Source organism: Stegodyphus dumicola, chromosome 1 (genome assembly GCF_044657685.1).
Source record: "Stegodyphus dumicola isolate Sdum_Otavi_A_Nest chromosome 1, ASM4465768v1".
NCBI lineage: Eukaryota > Metazoa > Arthropoda > Arachnida > Araneae > Eresidae > Stegodyphus > Stegodyphus dumicola.
Window position 1 is genome coordinate 273,981,134 of NC_140768.1, and position 21,699 is coordinate 274,002,832.

Genomic DNA, 21,699 nt, shown 5'->3' on the forward strand with positions numbered 1-21,699 from the left:
AAAAATTTTGAGAAATAAAATACGCCGGTGGACAAATTTTAAGGATGGGTTGTAGGGTTTATATTTATTTTAACTAACATTTATTTTAAGTTTAAACTATCTTTCCTGTCAAGCCTTACTTTCCCCTGGAACTGCCAATGCCAGAATATGTAAATTTTAGTAGAACGCGCAAGGATTCAAATTATCAGCGGAAGTATTATGATTTAAATAGAAGGGAAACGAGTTCGGTGTGTGATATTCTTACTTCACGAGCGCGGAGGTAGTTAGCGAGAAATTGAAGAACCCCGCGTTTCGGCCTATGTGCTTGGCGGGAAGTAGTGTTAATCGTTCAAGTGAGCTTCAAGTCTGCTGAATTAGCAGCGGTATTGTAAAACGCGGTGAGTTAGTTATTTTAAAGAGCCTCGTAGTTAGAGTCTTGTCTTTAGTTTCTTTTCAGGTTATTATTTTTATTTGACCGCCGAGTTGGCGCAGTCTGTGAGCGTCAAGAGCACGCAATTGTAATTTTTACGTTGAATAAAAAGGGGCTTAAACCCTTCACAAGACTCTGTATTTTATCCAGTTTTCACAGTCACCTCTTGGTTGCGTGCAAGTTGGAGGCGCGCAACGTTACATTGGCGCCCGAACACTTATCGAACTGAAATGGCCGAAAATTGGATGAAAGCCTCTGGACAACACCAAGAAATGACAACTCAGTTGGAAGGATTTGGATACCTGGTCCAGACTTTGAGAGCGTCAATCAAGCCAAACGTCCATTTCGACGGAAAAAATTCGGTGGCGGTATTTCTAGAAGGTCTAGAAAACCACTTTCAGCTCTATCCTGTTCCTAAAAGACAAAAAGTTGCCATCGCCACATCAGCACTAAGAGGACAGGCCGCGCTATGGTGGAAAAATATAGGCAAATTTTTATTAGGGGAATTTGGAAGCCAGACATATACATTTGAAAATTTCAAAAAATCGTTAGTAAAGGCCTTCCCCATAGTGAAAGATCGCGCACGGCTGGAAGCCGAACTATATAGTTTCTATCAACGGGATATAGCAGAATTGACGGACTTTATTCTACGAAAAATCAAGCTAACGGATATGCTGTATGGGAAGAAACCCGATGCGGAGATAATCGAAATAATATTACCAAGATTGTTACCCGCTGTTCAAGACTACTTTGAAATTAGAAACCCAAGCACATTGCAGGAACTCTTCGAATTGACGGTGAAGTTTCAAAATCGCAGAATAGCGGAAAAAGCGAGAGGGGAAACATATTCTCAAAGTACCCGAAGGAAATCTTCAAAGGAGGAAACCAGAAATGGAAATCGCTCTTATGGGGGGAAAAGCTATCAAGCTAACGCATCGAAACTCGAAGGTCAAGGCCCAAAAAGAAAATTTGAAAATAAACATCCGCGTACCCAGAAGACACAGATTGAAAGGAAAGCTTTAAACGAGTAGAGGGGCCTGTGAAAGGGAGGGTCCAGACCCCGGAAGTTTTAAAAAAACCCTCAAATAGACATTTAAATACGGTCATCGTAAAAAACTCACAGCTACCAATTATACAAGTCCTGGTTGGCGATGTACCAGTAGAAGCCCTCATCGATACAGGAGCAGAAGGAAATTTTATGAGTGAAAATTTCTTCAAAAAGAATTTTTATAGGGTACGATTATTTAAAACCAAAAATACGGAAATTATAGCGGCGCAAGGAAAAACATGTCACTGCATCGGGAAATTATCATTAAACTTACAGGTAAAAGAGGAAAGTCTCAAAGTATTAATTTTTGTGGTGAAAGATCTGCAACATTCTCTTATTTTAGGTATGGAGGTTTTAAGGGCCGCGAGGGCCAAATTAAATTTTCAAGATAGTTCCGTGGTGTTGGAGATGGACCAGAGGGTGGTGGAACCGGTGGAGACACCGCAAGTGGACCTTAGCCATCTGAATGACCATGAAAGGAAAGCAATACAGCAAGTGGTGAGTAATTTTTCTCATTTGTTTTCAGAAAAACCAGGAAACTGCCAAATAGTTACGCACAAGATTCAATTAAATGCCGAAAAACCTTGTAGGACTAAACCTTACCGGTATGACAAACAAAAAGACGTAATCATCGAAGAACATATTCAGGAGATGTTAAAGAATAAAATAATAACGCCCATAAATAGTGAGTACGCGAGTCCAGTCGTACTATGTAGGAAAAAGAACGAGTTTCCTCCTTCGGATAAAAGGGCTTGGAGGTTTGCTATTGATTACAGAAAACTAAATAGTATTACCAAATTTCCAGTTTACCCTTTGCCGGTTATAGACGAGATCATTAGACAGATCAAATCGACAAGATATATGTCTACTTTGGACTTAACGTCTGGCTACTATCAAATAGCTATGAGACCCGAAGATATACATAAAACCGCGTTTATAACAAAATCGGGCACTTATGCATTTTTACGCATGCCCTTTGGGTTGTGTGGGGCCCCATCAACATTCCAGAGAGCTATGGACATTGTTCTAAAGCCTGTCCTAGGAAAATCAACTTTAATTTATCTAGATGATATAATTATAACGAGTAGTACGTTGGAACAACACATTAATGATCTAGAACAAGTTTTTAAATTATTAAAAGAGGCCGGTCTTACAATTAACGCCTCAAAATGCAAGTTCGCAACTAAAGAACTTAAATATCTCGGTTATAAAATTTCGCAAAAGGGTATAGAAACGCAAGATTCAAAAATAAAAGCTATTAAGAATTTCCCACCGCCCAACACCGCCAAGAAACTTTCTTCTTTCCTTGGGTTATGTTCTTACTATCGATCTTTCATAAAAGATTTCGCTAATATTGTTGAACCACTCTTAGTAATCAAAAGAAAAAGGTGAAAGTTTACGTGGACAGCGGAAGCTAACACAGCTTTTGAAAGATTAAAAGAAGCGCTTATTAATGCCCCTGTTTTAAAATTCCTGGAGAGGGACGAAAACCTGGAAATTGCAGCAGATGCGTCAGACTATGCGGTGGGTGCGGTTCTTATGCAAAATAACCATCCTCTGGCATTTTTTAGTAAAACGTTGAATCAGACACAAAGGAATTATACAGCTACAGAAAGAGAAACATTAGCCGTATTAATGGCTGTACACAAATTTCGAGTTTATTTCGGCAAATCGCCAGTAACAGTCTTTTCGGATCATGCGGCTGTTGGTAGACTTTACTCGGGGAAAAACCTAACGCCCAGGTTAATAAGATGGGCTTTAAAACTCCAAGAATATAATATCACAATAAAATATAAACCGGGTAAGGAAAACAATGTAGCTGACGCACTTTCTCGTATAAAACTGGACGATGAAGGAAATGAACTTAAATGCGCTGTGTTGACTTCAAAAAATTTTAGATTCTAGAGATACGGTTATTACTGAACTGAAAGCTGATCCTGAATTTGGAAATATCTATGCTTATTTGAAAGACCCCGAAAGCTTCGAGCACACAGATATCGATGCGATAAGAAATAGAGCAAAAAACTATGAAATAATAGATAATTTATTATTCTATACGAAAACAACAAACGAAAATCTTGAGTATAAACCAGTCATCCCAGCCTCGCTTCGATTAAGCATTTTGAAGGAGTTTCACGAAGCAAAAACAGCGGGCCATCTAGGGGTCAGAAAGACTTTAAAAAGGGTACGCGAGGCAGTATATTTCCCGCAATTATACAAAATAGTAACGGCGTATGTCAGGTCCTGCAATCAATGTCAGTTAATAAATGATATTAATTACAGCCCGGCCGGGTACTTAAATAGCATTCGCGCTACATTTCCGAATGAAATTTTAGGCATAGATCTTCTTGGTCCCTTCCCCCAGAGCGAGTTAAATAAAAATCGTTTTCTTTTAGTAATAGTAGATCATTTTTCAAAATGGACAGAAATTGTTCCACTTAAACGCGCGTCAGCCAAAACAGTCGCAGATGCATTCTTACACAGATACATTTTAAAATACGGCGCACCGATAAAAGTCATTAGCGATAACGGAAAACAATTCATCAGTCAAATATTTGAACACATATGCAATGGACTTGGTATACGCCATATCAAAATGGTTCCGTATAGACCACAGGCTAACATAGCAGAAAGAGTTAATAAAAACATAGTAAAAATAATTCGCAGTTACGTGAGCACACATCACAAGCGCTGGGATGGCTACATAAATGAATTAGCTTATGCTTTAAGAACGGCAAATCATGATACTACGCGAAAAACTCCAGCAGAATTATTTTTAGGCAGAAAGTTAATTACGCCTTTAGATAAATTATTCTTTGTGGAACAAAGAGAGCAGGAGTTTAAACAAAAAGATGTGCAAAAGCTGATTGATCAGGCGCTTAAAGGCTCGGATACGGCAAGAAATAGGCAGAAAATATATTATGATAGAAAACGCCGTGAAGCAGATTTTAAAGTTGGGGATAAAGTATTGAAGCGGAAATTTTCTTTATCAAGTGCCCCAGACAATTTTACGGCAAAGCTAGCTCCAAAGTTTGAAGGCCCCTATGTAATTCAGGAAATCAAAGGAGTAGTATTATATCTTAAGAACGAGAGAGGGGAAATCTGTAAAGCAAGTCCCGACCAGGTGAAAAAATACTATAATCCAAATGATTTTGAAATCCTTAAAAGTTTCTTGCAGGACTCAAATCTAAACGAAATAGAAGGTCCAGAGATAACAACTATTCCACCACCCAAGAAACAGAGAACTGAAGAGAGACCTAGCCCTTCTACAACCCGGACGTCGGTATCAAAAAGAAAAAATAACTTTCAGACTCCAGCGTTTAAGAAAAACAAAAATACAGATGCACCGGGTAAAGAAACCGTGGTAAAGAGAAAAACATCATCTACAAAGGATTGCAGGAAAAATTATACATCGAGGAGAACGCGCACACGGCCACAGAGTCAGGTGTCAGCAAGGCCGCCGTTCCGGAAACTGAAACGGCAACAGGAGGCACAAAAATACGAGGAACAGAAGAAATTCAAGAAGGACTCCAGACCGGAGGACGTCAGGACCAGCCGTCCCAGGGAAAAACGGAAATGCCAACCACCAGACGATTACTCCGCCAAGAGGCCAGCATGTAGAGGACGCAAAAGAAAAAGTAATGTGGACGACACTCGGAGGGCAGTAAGGAGAAGATTAACATCCATGAAACCTCTAACTTGGGACCAATTTTGCCAAAAACGAATGACGGAGTTTCAAGCATCGAAAACTCAAAGATAAGTTAAAACCTTCTATAAATTTTTTTTCTCTCTTTTGTTCCGAAATGCTATGCATAAGTACGAAGTTCTATGTTTTGACGAAAGTCAATATGTCTCGGTTGAGACTTAGTTTTGTTTTACTTTATTTAGCTAAGGCAAAAGTATTATTTTCTTTAAGTGTAAAAGCTAAAAACAAGCATTTTCTGTTGGTCGAAAGACTAATTCTGTTATGTTAAAGCCAAAATTTGGCCGAAGATAAAAATAACTTCGTATTCTTGTATCAATAAGAATTTTAGTTTCAGTGCCGCCAGCTTGGCGAAGAATGAGTAAAGTAAAAATTTATTTTCTCTTATTCATTTTATGGTAAATTGTAAAAATCATATGTATTAAAATTTTGTAAATGTACGTAAATACTTGAATGTTATGTAAAAGTAGGATTTAGTCTAGAAGCATAAAATTGTAGATGCTAAAAGTGAATGCTTAAAAGAAATGAAGTCAAAATTTAAGTATTAAATTGTAGATAAAGTCATGCTTTAGAGCGAAAGCCTGCATGTTTAAAGATGAATGAGGGGGAAGTTAGAATGAATGTGTTTTGTAGGGTTCTCCACCTACATTTGAATTTTTAAGAATATTAAAGTAGCTCATTGAGTTGTAGAATGTCGAGTAAGGTGTGTCTATTTGGTCGTTGAATTCTAACAAATCATGGTGGTTAGGGGAAGTGTTGTAAGACTAAAACACGAATATTCCCGTTTGACACCACACACGGTGGAGAGCCAGGGTAAAGTTAAATTAGTGCTTGAAAAATTGAATGAATGTGAAGTAAGCAATAACTAAGAAAAACGAATCGTTTAAAAACAAAAATTTATTGTGTCAAGAAAGTGTAAATTATAATGTATTTAGAAAGATACTGATACTTATTCCTTCCAGATGCTGGAAGGAAAGACCAAGATTGATTGATGAAGTCCAGGAAAAGTTGCTGTAAGAAGAGAAAGTTATAACTATCAACAGAAATTTTAGTATACAATTTGTTACATAAGGTTTTTTTTTTTTTTTTTTTTTTTTGTGTGTAAACGAGGTTCTCGCCAGTTAGTTCATAAGTAGAGAAACTTACAACAGGTCGTTTGTAGGACCTGTTTCCAAGTTTTCCAAATTCTGGCAGCGGCAAATGTAGGGTTTATATTTATTTTAACTAACATTTATTTTAAGTTTAAACTATCTTTCCTGTCAAGCCTTACTTTCCCCTGGAACTGCCAATGCCAGAATATGTAAATTTTAGTAGAACGCGCAAGGATTCAAATTATCAGCGGAAGTATTATGATTTAAATAGAAGGGAAACGAGTTCGGTGTGTGATATTCTTACTTCACGAGCGCGGAGGTAGTTAGCGAGAAATTGAAGAACCCCGCGTTTCGGCCTATTTGTTTGGCGGGAAGTAGTGTTAATCGTTCAAGTGAGCTTCAAGTCTGCTGAATTAGCAGCGGTATTGTAAAACGCGGTGAGTTAGTTATTTTAGAGAGCCTCGTAGTTAGAGTCTTGTCTTTAGTTTCTTTTCAGGTTATTATTTTTATTTGACCGCCGAGTTGGCGCAGTCTGTGAGCGTCAAGAGCACGCAATTGTAATTTTTACGTTGAATAAAAAGGGGCTTAAACCCTTCACAAGACTCTGTATTTTATCCAGTTTTCACAGTCACCTCTTGGTTGCGTGCAAGTTGGAGGCGCGCAACGTTACAGGGTCACAAATGACTATACAGAGTGTAAAAAATAAACGTGGTTCGATGCCAAGTGAAATAAATTAATGCCAGAATACTGGGACATAACAATAAAGATAATTTATTGTGGTTTAAAATCCAGAAGGCTTTGAAAAGTGTTCAAGGGACAAAATGGTCATTTTGTGCGGAGTACGTAAAAGTGAAAAAAAAGTCCGCAAGCATTCTGGCATGAAATGTCAATACGGGGTATGCCGCTCACAAAGGGAGTTACAACATTCCGCATGCCGTCCCGTGCTTTGTGCAATTTACCCAGCAGCAATTGAGATAATTTATTCCTCTGTCAGTGTATAGATGAGGGTGTCCTTGTTTATGGATGTCATTGTCGACAGCAAGACTGCTCCCCAAAACATCCCAAACATTTTCAATGGGATTCAGATCGGGAGAAAGTGCTGCCCGTATGAGGCGTTGAATATTCTCGCTCTCTAAGCACTCCCCGAGAGAAATTATAAATTATTCGATAACATGTTGCTTTGTCGTCCATGAAAATAAATTTATCACCGATGGTTCCACGGAACATGCGAACATGAGGCAGCAGAACATCATTCATTTATCGTTGGCCGGTCATATTCTCAGTTGAAAGCACATAGAGTGACGTACGGCCGTTGGTCATGATCCTAGCCCATACTATGACCCGATATGCAGGATACTGCTCCCTTTCCTTTATGTCTGCCGGACTACCTGAAATGCCATTCTCAATACACATCAGTTGTCGTCCACAATCAGACTAGAGATTGAACCTACTTTCATCTGAGAATAATACACAAGGCTCAGTCGTCTTTGCTCCATTTGCGATGCTGACGACACCATTGCAAACGGGTGGACCGGTGACTTCTTGACAATGGAATGCATATAATATGACGGCTGGCGTATAGTCCTTTTTGATGCAGACGTCTGACTACAGTTTTTCGGGAGATTCGCTTACCAGTAGCAGCAAGTAACTGACTTGCTGCCTCAGAAGTTGTGGCGCCGGTTTCTTTTTGTCGATAGCACTATGTACCTTTCTCCTGTATGCGTCTTACAGGACCTCCCCCATGACGTTTGCTACACATTTCATTTGTTTGAAATGATTTCCGAAGCCTTGAAAAAACACTATGGCTCACGTTGAACACCCTAGTAGCATCTGTTATTTTTCTCCCTTCTTCAATCTTGCCAATAATACGACCACGTGTAAAATCATCTCATTGATGTTGGGAAAATATATCAAAAACTTCAAATTCGTCAAATGATTCATCAAATGATGAATTTGGTTTGGGACAAAAGCTGTCAATACGCGTCAAATCCTTTATATCTTTCATCAGTGCTATCACGTGATAAAAAACTTCTACAATCCAAAATTTGCATACACAGAACAAGCCTTACTGTACCCGACACTATGCTAATTTTCGCATTTTCTTCCCTTGCATTTTTTGACTGTTATCGCTGTTACTGTCATCCGTCCCTAGCAATTGTCTGCCTAGTGTATGATGGATTCGCCTCCCCTCTAAGATTTGGTACCATGATCTCATACTTTTCCCAGTTGTTCTTTCAGTAGAGAAGAATGTAAGAAATTATCGTATTTTCCCTAAAAGCCTCTTTTGGTGTAATTGGTTAGTCAGAGTGGCGTAGCGAGGTGGTGGTAAGGTGGTCTATCATGCCTCGGCCACCACTCGCAGATGGCTCCCAAGACAAACAAGTTTTACTGAAAATTTCAATTTTTATTTTTATCGACTTCTGGGAACTATATTATTGTAATTATATTACAATAATTATTAATATTTTATATTAATAATAATTGTAATATAATTATTTCCTTTCTCGATTTGTGTGATAAAATATTTTATAAATAATGTTTGCTGTATATCAGTCAATTATCTCCATATGCAAAAAGTTCTTTTTTCTTTCTTTCTGAAAACTTTATTTTTCTAAAATAGTGATACACTTTTATTTTTTAAAAAGAATGCACATACAGCTCACGTTTGATATTTTAAAATGATAACAAACAATACAGTATAGTCTTTTGCTATATTATTAAGCCCTTCGAACTTGAACTATTATTAATTCGGCGGCCGAACTGTAACTATAGATATCCTTGTTACGTATTTTACTTTTTAACATCTGCTCGATGATTTTATTACTTAGTGAATAGTGCGTGAGTGAAACTATTAACAGTATTCATTACATAATTGAAGAGATAGACAATATTCAAATTTTATTACTATATTGTTTGCAGTTTGCAATAAAGTAAGTTCTTCTTTCTATCTTTTATTTACTGTTGTTAGTTATTCTAAAGTTCGGATTCTAGTTATAACTCTATTGCAAATATCGGAACTGGTTTTCAAGAAATAGAGGAAAATAAGCATATACCAAATGCTAAAAATAACGAGATGAATTGCGCACATGATGTAAACAAACTATAGAGTCTTGAGCAAACTGTTTCAGATCTTCCCGCGGATGAAACGGTTTCACATATAATTGCATTAAAATTATCTAAGTACAAAATTCGTAAAAAATTCGTAACAATATGTTAATTTTTTGATTATGCGTAAATACATAATTGTGTAAAGCTGTGCATACAAGCATTTAATGTATAGTTTTTTTATACATAAAATTTAATTTAATGCAAAAATTTGGTAAAATGCCAGTGTAAGCAAAACTATCTGGCCCTTCAAATAGCAAAATCTTGAAACGATGTTTTATCACAGCTTTGATTCTAAAGCGATATTTTACTTCGGGTTAGTTTAAAAATGCTTGTAAAAATCGACTTTTAATATGAAAGCATGAAAATGTTCGAGTTTAAAATAATTTAAAGGTTTTTGACACCTAAAAAAACATTATTAGTTCAAAAGGGTTTTATACCTGAAAGGACTATTGTTTTCGTTTTGCGATTTTGTGTTGAAAACTTTAAAAGGCTGTATCACTTTTCAAATCGTTGCCACCAAATATTATTGCCCTGTATTATATTTAAAGAAATTAAACAATGAAGAATCTGCATAAATGTATGTATATTTCTCGCACTGTGATAAAACAACAATACACAGAGCCATCCAATTTTGAATAACGTAAGCTTACTGCGAATATGGGCATCTGGATCCCAAATTTGAAATTTTTAATTTTTTTATTATCGATTTCATATTTTGTAAAACTTTAACGAATTTTTAATTAACAAACTCAAAGATTTCAAAGCGAGCAATGGCAACGTTGTTCAGAAAAAACATTTTTTATCTCTAGCGCGTGAGACTGTATATCGGAAATTCTAAAGATAGGCTCTATTTAAAATTATTTTGCGATATCGCTCTTGAACGGATTATGGTTTAAGTACGAAGAACATGATATTTAATTAATAAAGGTAACACTCAAAATGTTAAAAAAAACTCCTTTTTGGACGTAATTTAAAATTTGCAACCTTTCAGGTTTTCTCTTTTATTTATTTTTTTATTTATGTATTTATTTATGTATTTTAAAATCTTCATCTTCAGTATGAAGCTATGTTCATGTAACCATCCGCTGAATTGATTTCAAAGGGCTCTTCATTTTCCCTTTGCCTAGTTATGATACTTAATTTTACATTTATCGTAAAAACTTCCTAACACCATTTTTTTTTAAATTTGTCTTATAAAATTAATGCTTCAATTTTATTAATTTGTAAATCTCCACACAGTGATTTTTCTTTGCATAATTCTCTTTATACAGCAGAATAACAACTATAGGTTATGTAAAATACCTCCTTAACAATAAAGTAATTATCGAAATTATTCAGATTTGTTATATCAAGTCTACTGTTATAAATGATACTTAAAAGCATGTAATCAAAACTCCGACTCCCTCTAATGTCACAGCAAATTTAATTCAATCACTTTACATTAAGAAATGCAAAAAACTGCCAGTGCTGAATAATATATATTTTGAGCATTAATGAACATAACATCAAACAAACATATGGTAAAAGGGAATGAAACGTTATTATAATGTAAACATATCAGTTATCGAAAATTATTAAAGTTGTAAGAGAAAAGTGTATTCTTCCGAACAGAATAAAAATTAAATACTAAAAATGGATGGAAAAATCGAAAAAGAATTGTGTACACTGAATTGTTGTGAACTTATTGAACCTGCAACTATTTATAATTAAAATTCATTGAAAGTAAGCAATAAAATTTCGCGAGCAAAATTCCCTTTATAATTTTTATGCATATTCAGATAAAGTATTAAAGAGAAAGATTATTATGTTAAAAATGAGTACGAAAGTTCTCAAATAAAACTTTTTCTTTTATGCATTTTGACCAAACTGAGTTCCAAAAATAAAATTTAGCAGAAAATATTAGTATTTTGTAGAGGAGGAAAATCAGATTTATTTCTTGGAAAGAGTCATAACTATTGTGATATCTGAAGAGAAAAGAAAGCTAGTTTTACAGGAAGTGGATATCAGTCGCGCGTTTTTTCTTCTTCCCCCCCCCCCTCTTTTTCGTATTTGTGGGCAATATCGAAATGAAATTCGAGAATTTAAAGTTGTTATTTTTTCGAATGGTTGGACACTTCCAATTTAATGCATTCATCGTAAAGAATTTTTATCATTTAAATTGAATAAAAAATAATAAAAAATTTTAATTTGTAAATATTATCAATACACATATATGTATTATAATAACTAGAATACTTTTACATGAAACATGAGCTTGGTTGTGAAACTGGTGTGCTGAAGTTGATACACAGTACTAGATCTGTTTTCCAATGAAGAGCGTAGACTTATCTCTGAAATTCGCCTCTAAGTTAACGCGAAGGTATGTGAACCTGTTAAGTTAAATTTTAAAACGTAAAGACTACTTGATTTCAGATGAAAAAGAATTTTCTGCTTGAAAATTAGCAAATGAATATCAATTTTTTAATTTTTCTTACCATACAGTGTTATTATCGACTAATATCATCGGCTGGCTATTATAATGACGTTAGACTGCACGGGATGAGAAGAATTAACCACGTCTTAAAATATTATTATGATTTTCATAATATGTTTCCCTTGAGTAAAGGAAATATATCGAATTTTAGCTGAAGGCTGAAATAAAATAAAGCCTGATATACTATGAAAATAACAGCAACTTGAAAAGGGAGTTTTCAAATGAAAAATCAAGATTAAAGGGTCTGAAATTGAAATTAAAATTTTACCTTAAGTAATCTAATTAATTTTTACCTTGCTTAAATCGTACACAAGCTAATTAAAAATATATGGAAAAAGCCTAAAGGCACAGAGAAGAGACTGAAATAAGAAGATTTTGTAATGGAAAGTATGTGGAAAAATGGCGTGTTGAGGTGATACAGAGTGCTGTTGACCAGTAGGTAAAATAATTCTGTTGGCGTAAATCGTCATTCCCAGTGAGGATTTTATTTCGATTATATAAATTGGCTGATTTTTATACTATATATAGTTTGTTTTTGAAACTATATATATAGTATATTTTATACTATATGTAGTATAAAAATAGCTAATGACCAACTTCAAAACTCTTCTTTAACAGTCAAGTTTTTTTTCATATTTTAGTTATTTTTAGCTGCCTCTTAATTTGATATTTTGTCTGTCTTGTGGTTTAAATAGACGTTTCCTAATTCATATGTAAACTTTTCTTTGGTGATAAAGATGGGGCAAAAACTTTTCAAAATATCCACTTATCCTTTCCAGGCAAAATAAATTGTACGATTGTTGTAACCCCCTCCCTTACGCACGGAAGGAAAAGAGTCTTTATTTTTTGTCAAGTTTAATTTTGACATTTGTCGTCTAACTCCAAAATGTGTCAGGTCAAAAAGTGTCATGTGCATGCGTTCAATTCAATAAAGTTATTTGCATTCAGTCATTTCCCCCCACCATATTAATGTCAATGTGATGACTTCGGTTATCTAAATCATTTAAATTGATGCCAAAAGTTCTACAGTTATTCTCTCAATTAAGCTTAGTTTTTATTTATTATAAGTCAAAATAGTCTAAGAAATGGAGATGAAGTTTTAACTAATTAAATAATAAATCGAAAAATAATAGAGCCAAGCCCTACGTCTTAGAAGGTTGCAAATCTTGCTATAACGCTTCATGATCCGCTTTTATCTGATAAAAAATACGAGGAACATTATTTGTGTGGGCCTTAGAAAGAAAGTATTCTTAACATTTCAATGTTAATAAGGGCCTGATGAAAAATGATTAACATGTATTCTGAATGACATTAAGCAATGCCTAAAATATCTTATATCTTACCCTAACTCTAATTACAAACAGTAAGATGCACAAAGTACTTACAAAAAATTTCTTATATCCAACATTAATTGCGCCTAGAAGTCAATATAATATATACCCTACACTATTATGAATCCTAAAAGCTGGTCTTTGATGGAATGACTAAAGACTGCAAAACAACAGCAAACAGCACTTGCTTCAAACAAAGTTTTCCTGTTTTGGAAATGACAGAATATGCATGAATAAAAACGCAAGTGCAAATGGGGGAAGGGGTCAGTGGTTTGCATGGTCAAATATGATACATTTTTTTAACTCTGATTGGTTACCGTAAAGCTTTGAGCTCCATGTGCAAGTGATTTTTGAACAGATTAAACGAATTATTATATTTTACAAAGTTAGTTTGTTTAATTATTTAACATTAAGTACTTCGCCAAACTTTAAAGTACAATAACGACTCGAATCAGGACTCAGCTAGCGACAATTTTCTTTCCTCTTGTCCTTAACCTAAGAAAGAGATCTGAGACTTTCGAATGTGATCGACATTATTTTTCACAATGAAGCTTTTCTTTAGTCACAGGGTATTTAAAATTTGACTTATCTGTCAATTGAAAGGATAAAGAGGGAACATTCGTTTACAAGAAAATCCTAGAATGACAACTAGATATCCATTTCTCATTTATATCGTTTAAGGTGAATGCAAACATAATATAAAGCAAACAACTGTCGACCCTAGGTGGCCGGTTGGCAGTTGCTAATTTATACAAATTAGATTATTCTCCACCACTAGGATTTGGCGATTGGGTCATTTGAGATGTTATACATGCTTTTCTTCTTTCCGGTTGATTTATTTTTTAAAGTTTTTTCTCTAGATGTCACATCTTCTTGAAGAATTGGGAAGCGATAAGACAGAAGAGGCTCGCCTAAAAGAAAGAGCAGGAATTTCTAACAATCAAACTGATAGCATTAAAACAATATATACAAATATCTGTCGGATGGGATACATCAAGTGCACCCAAATGAACACCAAGAATACATGGTATATTTTGTGGGATTTGAGGAATGTTTAATGAGGATTGGCTGCCTTCACAATAAGATTGTGTGCCATTACTATAATAATGCACAGATATTAATGAAAATTTTGCATCTTGTCTTTGTTTATTTCAGATTTTAATATTAATTCAATTGTAATGACATTAGGTTAGTTTCAAAAGGAGGAAAGATGAAAAATGAGCAATGCCCTCGCCGGGACTCGAACCACGGACCTCTCGATTACACACCGAGCGTGCTTACCATCACCCATCACCTTTTTTAGTGCAGGTGCTACTGTAGAGACAGTTGGTTATTTCGAAGCAGGAGAGATGAAAAATGAGAAATGCCCTCACCGGGACTCGAACCACGGACCTCTCGAATACGCGCCGAGCGTGCTGACCGTTACACCTCGAAGGCATGCTAAGAAGGAGGAATAAATACCTTATAAATAACAACGAATATGATACGGTCATTTCAACAACAAATATGATACGGTCATTTCAGAATTTTGTTCTGTGGGCATAGCCAAGGTATACAGGGAGGTTCACTTTCACTTTTCTAAGCAAATGCACCCTCCCTTTTTTTTTTTTAAATTTTAACTAACCGAAGTTAGTGTAACGTGTGCTCTATTTCTTAGTATTCTTTGAGCTCTTTTATTCCCCTTCTTCCCCCCCCCAGCTCCAAAGATTCTCGCACCCGGTCATACAAATTAGCAACTGCCGACCGGCCACCTAGGGTCGACAGTTGTTTGCTTTATATTATGTTTGCATTCACCTTAAACGATATAAATGAGAAATGGATATCTAGTTGTCATTCTAGGATTTTCTTGTAAACGAATGTTCCCTCTTTATCCTCTCAATTGACAGATAAGTCAAATTTTAAATACCCTGTGACTAGTCGCCCTTTGAAAGGAGGAGTATATAAGGTATTTCTCCCTCCTTCTTAGCATGCCATCATGGTGTAATGGTAAGCACGCTCGGTGTATAATCGAGAGGTCCGTGGTTCGAGTCCCGGCGAGGGAATTGCTCATTTTTCATCTCTCCTCCTTTTGAAAATAACCTAATGTCATTACAATTTAATTAATATTAAAATCTGAAATAAACAAAGACAAGATGCAAAATTTTCATGAATAACTGTGCATTATTATAGTAATGGCACACAATCTTATTGTGAAGGCAGCCAATCTTCATTAAACTTTCCTCAAATCTCACAAAATATACCATGTATTCTTGGTGTTCATTTGGGTGCACTTGATGTATCCCATCCGACAGATATTTGTATATATTGTTTTAATGCTATCAGTTTGATTGTTAAAAATTCCTGCTCTTTCTTTTAGGCGAGCCTCTCCTGTCTTATCGCTTCCCAATTCTTCAAGAAGATGTGACATCTAGAGAAAAATTTTAAAAAATAAATCAACCGGAAAGAAGAAAAGCATGTATAACATCCCAAATGCATGAGGTGAGCAACCTCAACAAGAATCCACCTTGACCTTCAGGAGGTACCTTTGAGGTTCATCATCTTCTAGAAAAAAAAAATAATAATAATAATAATAATGCAAGTTTTATGGGTAAGAAGGAGAGTTCAAGGTCTTTGCTCACAGAGTGGTTTCGTTGAGACTGAAAGTCATCTGATCCTCCTCCGAGAGGATTATTCTCTTGCCAGTGTTTCGAAACGTCAGAACTCGAAGAGCAAACCTCCTCCACTGACCACCTGGAGATCATCCCTCAGCTGGGTAGTGAGTATATTTTACTTCTCTTTCGCAATGAAGATTGAGGAAATATTGAAGATCTTTACTTTCGCAACTTCGTTTGCGGAAGTAAATCTTTTTATAAGTCTTTTTAATCTACTATTTAACTCTTTAAAATTCAGAGATAAAAATTAATTTTGAAATAATAATGATGCTGGGTGTAATTTGGTTAACTTTTAATATTATTTAAGACTGGAACGTAACTATTATTAAATGCGTTAATGAAGAAATTTAATTACATAAATGAAATTTAATAAAGAAAACTCTGCAACACTTATTGAAGATAATTAAATATTACTTTTAATTATTAGCCCAGAAGGGCTATTAGTCTCAAAATGGCCTTTTGCGTCCAATCACTGAAAGCGTTGAATCATTTTTCAAATTGTTGCAACCAAATATTGTCGAGCTGTGTTATATTTAAACATATTAAATAATGAAGAATCTGCATGACTGCATGTATGTTTCTCGCATTTTGAAGAAACAACGGTACCTAAAGCCATCAAATTTTGAATAGCGCAGTCCTCCACCCGAATATGGGCACTTGGTAGGCAGAATTTTTTTTATTATCTGCCCGAGACTGTCTGTCGGAAATTCTAAAGATATACTGTTTTAAGTATTTTTAGTCCAAAGAGCCGTAAGCCCAGATGCTGTCGCAACGTGTATGGGAATGTAAATTAAAAAAAAAAAAAAAAAAAACTCACCTCTGGACGTAATAAAAAATCTGAAATCTTTCAGATTTTCCTTTATTTTAGTCATAATAAAAATAAGTTTTTATTAAAAAAATCATTGTTAAGTTAAGATTAATAAATATTTTGATGGACAAATTTTACGCTTTAATAACTTAAATGAAATAACAAACAATGAAAGTAATTTTTCAGAAACATGAAACGTGCATAATTAATTTAGGTTAGCATTAATTCAGGTAGTAAACAAATTTTTTACTATCTTGATATATATCTCATTAACCATTATTATAACTTTTTTGTGCTTTAGAAAATTATTTATCGCTTTTTTTTATATACGATTGAAAGGAACGTAACAATTTAAAAAATTTGTAAAATCTATTTTATAAATACAAATCCAAATATATTGTCTTATAATACAGTTTTCTTTTTGTCTCTAATATGTCATAGGCATAGATACCAAAAGCTCAATGTGTGCAATGACAGTACTACCTTGTACTGACATAAGTAATAATTTAATTGTCTAAATGGTGGTAAGGTATGGTACAATAATTTTACGTATTCAGAATTGATATCATGAATATTCATAACTAAAATGGTGGGTTATCCAATTCTAAGATTTACTCAGAATTCGAGTCCGTGATTTAATAATCGTAGTTTTGTAAATCTTCTAGTATACTTAGTACTAATAGAGTTATTTCGTATAAAATCAGAATTTTTTTTTTTAATTCAAGCTGTAATTATTTAGCACATCGAAAAAAATCTATGAAGTGAAATTTGTTTCTACAGTTTAATAAATCACAGCATTTATGAGCTAATGAATAACAGTTATTACTTTAGCATATAAAAGTTTTTTTTTCAGTTATCAGATATTGAAAAAAGAATTCATAAAATTTAATTGAAAAAAAAAAATCTGAAAGTTTTTTGATTTTATACTGCACTCCAAACGGATGTTTTTTTTTTTTTTTTTCCACTTGCAGACACGTTTCGAGAACATTTGGGTTAACGTCTCTTTGGAATAAAAACATTGAAAAACAGCATATCTGTAGAATTTTCGATAGTCTCGCGAGTTGGAAATAAAAAGATTTTATTCCCTACAGTGTTGCAATTGCTCCCTTTGAATTATTCAGTTTTTTTTATTAAAAATTTGTTAAAGTGTTATAAAATATGAAACATACAATAAAACACATTCCAAATCCGAAATTCGGGCTTCCAGGTACCCATGTTCGGGTGGAGGACTATGTTATTCAAAATGTTATGACTTTAAGTACCGTTGTTTTTCCCAGTGCCAGAAACATACATACATTCATGCAGATTCTTCCTTGTTTAGTTTCGTTAAATATAATACAAGGCAATAATCTTTAGTGGCAACAATTTCTGATTCAACCGTTTGTAATGATTCAACGCAAAATGCCGTTTTGAGACTAATAGCCCTTCTAGGCTAACGTCCATTTGGGCTAATAATTAGCATAATAAATATTACTCAAAAAAAAAGAAAATAAATAACATTTTGTTTGTTTTACGAGAGATATTTATAACGTCATTGCCAAAAAAAAAAAAAAAAAAAATGAATTAACTCCCAATGAAATGTTTAAGTAGATTTAAGTTATTTTTTGGCGAAAGTTGAAGAATTAGTAGACATGATTTTATACAACAGATTTTTGTAGTGACTTGTGAATATGGCCTTATTTGGTTACTACAAATCCTGTGTAAAGAAAAAGACATTTCGTGAAGAAATTCTGAAGGTGTGGAGTTTTGTCGCAAGAAAACCCCATGCGCCCAGCAAGTTCAGCGTCGGAAACTAAAGCCAAAGGGAACTAGGGGTAATTGGTTTATATTCACAATACACTAGGGAAAACCTACAACTGAAGTATTTAAACATGATTCCAATAACTAAATACAATCAAACCGTATCTAAATTATTTTTAAACCATTAGAACAAAAAAAAAAAAAAAAAAAAGAACTAAAGAATACATATCAGAAAGATATCAGGTTCAATTAGTATCAATTTCTGTGCAGTACAAGTTTCTCAGATTCTCTTGCAATACTGAATAAATCTTCAGTTGCTTTAAATTAAATATGAAAATATGCGGTGGGTATCATAACACTGGTATGTTTATTCTTCAATGACGCTGTAGAGTAATTAGGTTTTTTTATGCCGGAGACGTGAAAAATGAACAATGCTTTCGACGGGACTGGAACCTGGACCTCTCGAATACGCGCCGAGTGTGCTACCGTTACACCACGAAGGCGTGCTGGAAGACGGGAGAAAATACCTTATAATGCTTCTAACTTTACCCTGAATTTTATACTAATAATAATTCAAGGCTAATCCTGAAAATGAATAGAAGAACTTTCTTGCATTATAAGAGTTTATTAAATAAGCAAAGTTTTTAAATATGTAATTACACGGTGGTAGTGCAACGAAATGTGGCGCAAGCAACGGAAATATAAGGTTATGGATGTTTCTTCGCGAAAAGTGACAAAAATTACTATTAAGCATAGAAAATCAGGCAACCTTTTTTGATTTGCTGCTCAAATTTAAGCGTTGAGCTGTTTCCCTACATTAAAAATCCATTATTTCAAGATATGGTCTCACCATAATCTCGTTGTCTTTTATTCCTTTTTTCTTAAAAGAAACAGAACATAAAAAGTTTATTGATCGAATTTTGAGAACACTGGCTTCCAAAATTAAAGCGCGTGACGGTAAAATCAATAAAAACTGAAAAGCAGAGCTTTGATTACTGCCAAACTGTACGAGAAGGTAGAACATCTGCTTATGCATGAATATTATTAGCATTATGCGCAAAGATGAAAACAATATTTAATTTTCATAAATTATGTGGTGACTTCACGTTTGGGTTATTCATAAATTTATATTTAAAGCTGGAAACAAGAGAACTTACATTAATAAGGTATGTAAATACCCCCGGGACTTCACACAAAGTTTACAGCAATTGTCCACGCTTTCAGTGAGGTGATTAACCATAGCAGATGATAGTAATAGCCATTCTTCCATTAGAGCAGTTTCCAAATGTCTGAAGCTTGCAGAGACAGTACGCCTGAAAGCATCGCAAAGATTTTTACTGGGATTATGGTCGAGAAAATTCGGGGTCACTTCACATAAAAAATACCCTCCATCTTTCTAGATACAAGTTAACTATGTTGGCTCGATGAGGACGGGCGTTATCATCCATAAAGATGAAATTAAGACCATATGCTGCAGCCTACAGTCTCACATTGTGTGTAGGACTTCATCTCGATACTGCGTAGCTTTCACAGAATAGTATTAAAAGATGTGCAGCTGGAGTGCAATATCCCATTGGAGTTTCAACTCAGTCATGTTCAATGAAGTTATGGGTCTGAGTCCGAGTGCCTAGTTCCCTTACACGCTTATTTGATTTTAGGGCAAATTTGAATTGAGCCAGTCTAATACAGGTCAGTTGAGATGGTCGCATCACTTTAATCTTGCTTCTCTGAACTAGGTGGTTAATGATGCACAAACACTTGGTACTCAAGGGTACAATCTCTTCACACACAGTCCTCAGCCTTCGGGGCACAGTACATGCAGATATTGTTTTATTAAGTGACGCTGCAATCATGAATGTAACAGTTGTGGAAGTTGCTCGTAGATTCCGTTTAACTATTATAACAAGATACAGTTATAATAGTTATAATCTTCAAAAGTGATGGTAACCTTCGGTCGACCAGGCACATTTCTTTGGTCAACTATTTGAATTATTTAGAGATGGCTTCACATTTGAGAAATTAACGAATGATCACCGTCAAAAAAAAAAAAAAAAAATATGTTTAACGTCTTTGATTCACTAACCTGCTTCAATGCGTCCAATAGCTCGTCAGGGCTCACTGTCTGTCATTCGTCTTCTTTCAATCATAGAAACATGTATATCATTAAAATGTATTCTATGAAAGTTGTAAACACTTAACATCAGAATTTAAACGAACCTTCTCAAACCGTTTAGAAAGCAGATGTTTTCAACGATTGTCTATTTAGCATAAATCCAGACACTCTATCATGATTAACTATAACCAATGATATTTGCATACTGTCATCTGTATCCGAAGCGATTTTCAGACACTCAAATTCAACTACGCTTTGGAAAACTGTTAATTTACTTTATGCGCTTAACTTTCGAAAGCCAGTGCATTACGAAACGATTTTATCGGCAAAAGTAAGTTTACTTATTAAGTTAAGCCGAAACGAATCATAAGTGAATTTAATTTCATCAACTGAGAACATGTTGTCATCGCTGCTTTTGCACATTCACTTTGACTCAACATTTAAATCAAACATTTTCGTAACAAACTTGCCAAATATAGTAAGTAAATTTATTTCAGATAGAATGATGTCCTGCAGTTTCAGCTGAAGGAAAAAAAAATTTATTTTCAAACCCCGTTTATTTCTACAACAGTTTATAACCTTGACAAAAGTTAGAGCTGTTTTTCTTAGAAGGACACACATACTACTTGAGTGCCTTGAATTTTAAAGCGCAAACATGGCAAAAGCGAAACTGTAACAAATCTTTGTTACATTTTAAAATTATTAACCTTTTAAAACTCTGCTTTTCGAAATAAGAACTCGAATTCCTTGAATATGCGTGAGGTAACGCTTAAATTACTTCATTTTCACATTCCTTCATGGCCAGTTCAAAAATTACAACATCTATTTTAACTGTAGAGAAATTTAAATTATCTGATATTTTCTTATTTCAAACACTTGCCAAAGAAATTTATTTCATCCACACACGACAAAATATTCAACTTTGTCTGTAAGAACTTAGAATAATAACAATAATAATTTAGCATTTCCAGCTCTTTAACATCTATTTCTTTCACAGGTAAGAACCCAACTTTAGATTCTTGGACAGCTCAAAGAAAGATATATGGACAAGATGTGGCTTAGATTCTTCTGTTTTTGCACTCTAATGATACTGACTTTCAGTGCAGAGCCAAGATTCAGCCGCCCGAATAGTAAGTAATACCAAACAATTAAAAAAATTAAAAAAGTGTTATCATTAAAGTAATATTCGTATTCGTAGAATGTTATCAGCTGTTTATTTAAATT

At 34.4% G+C, this 21,699-nt stretch overlaps 1 protein-coding gene across 1 annotated transcript in view; it reads left to right on the forward strand.

The window, feature by feature from the left end:
• The first annotated feature begins 15,763 nt into the window (after positions 1 to 15,763).
• Positions 15,764 to 21,699, forward strand: part of Cht5 (Chitinase 5) — a 28,637-nt gene continuing 22,701 nt past the window's right edge. The window contains exons 1-2 of the mRNA XM_035372802.2: positions 15,764 to 15,918; positions 21,473 to 21,605. Of these exons, the coding sequence (XP_035228693.1) occupies positions 21,518 to 21,605 (88 nt within the window). The 5' untranslated portion in view covers positions 15,764 to 15,918; positions 21,473 to 21,517. The remainder of the gene's footprint in view (positions 15,919 to 21,472; positions 21,606 to 21,699) is intronic.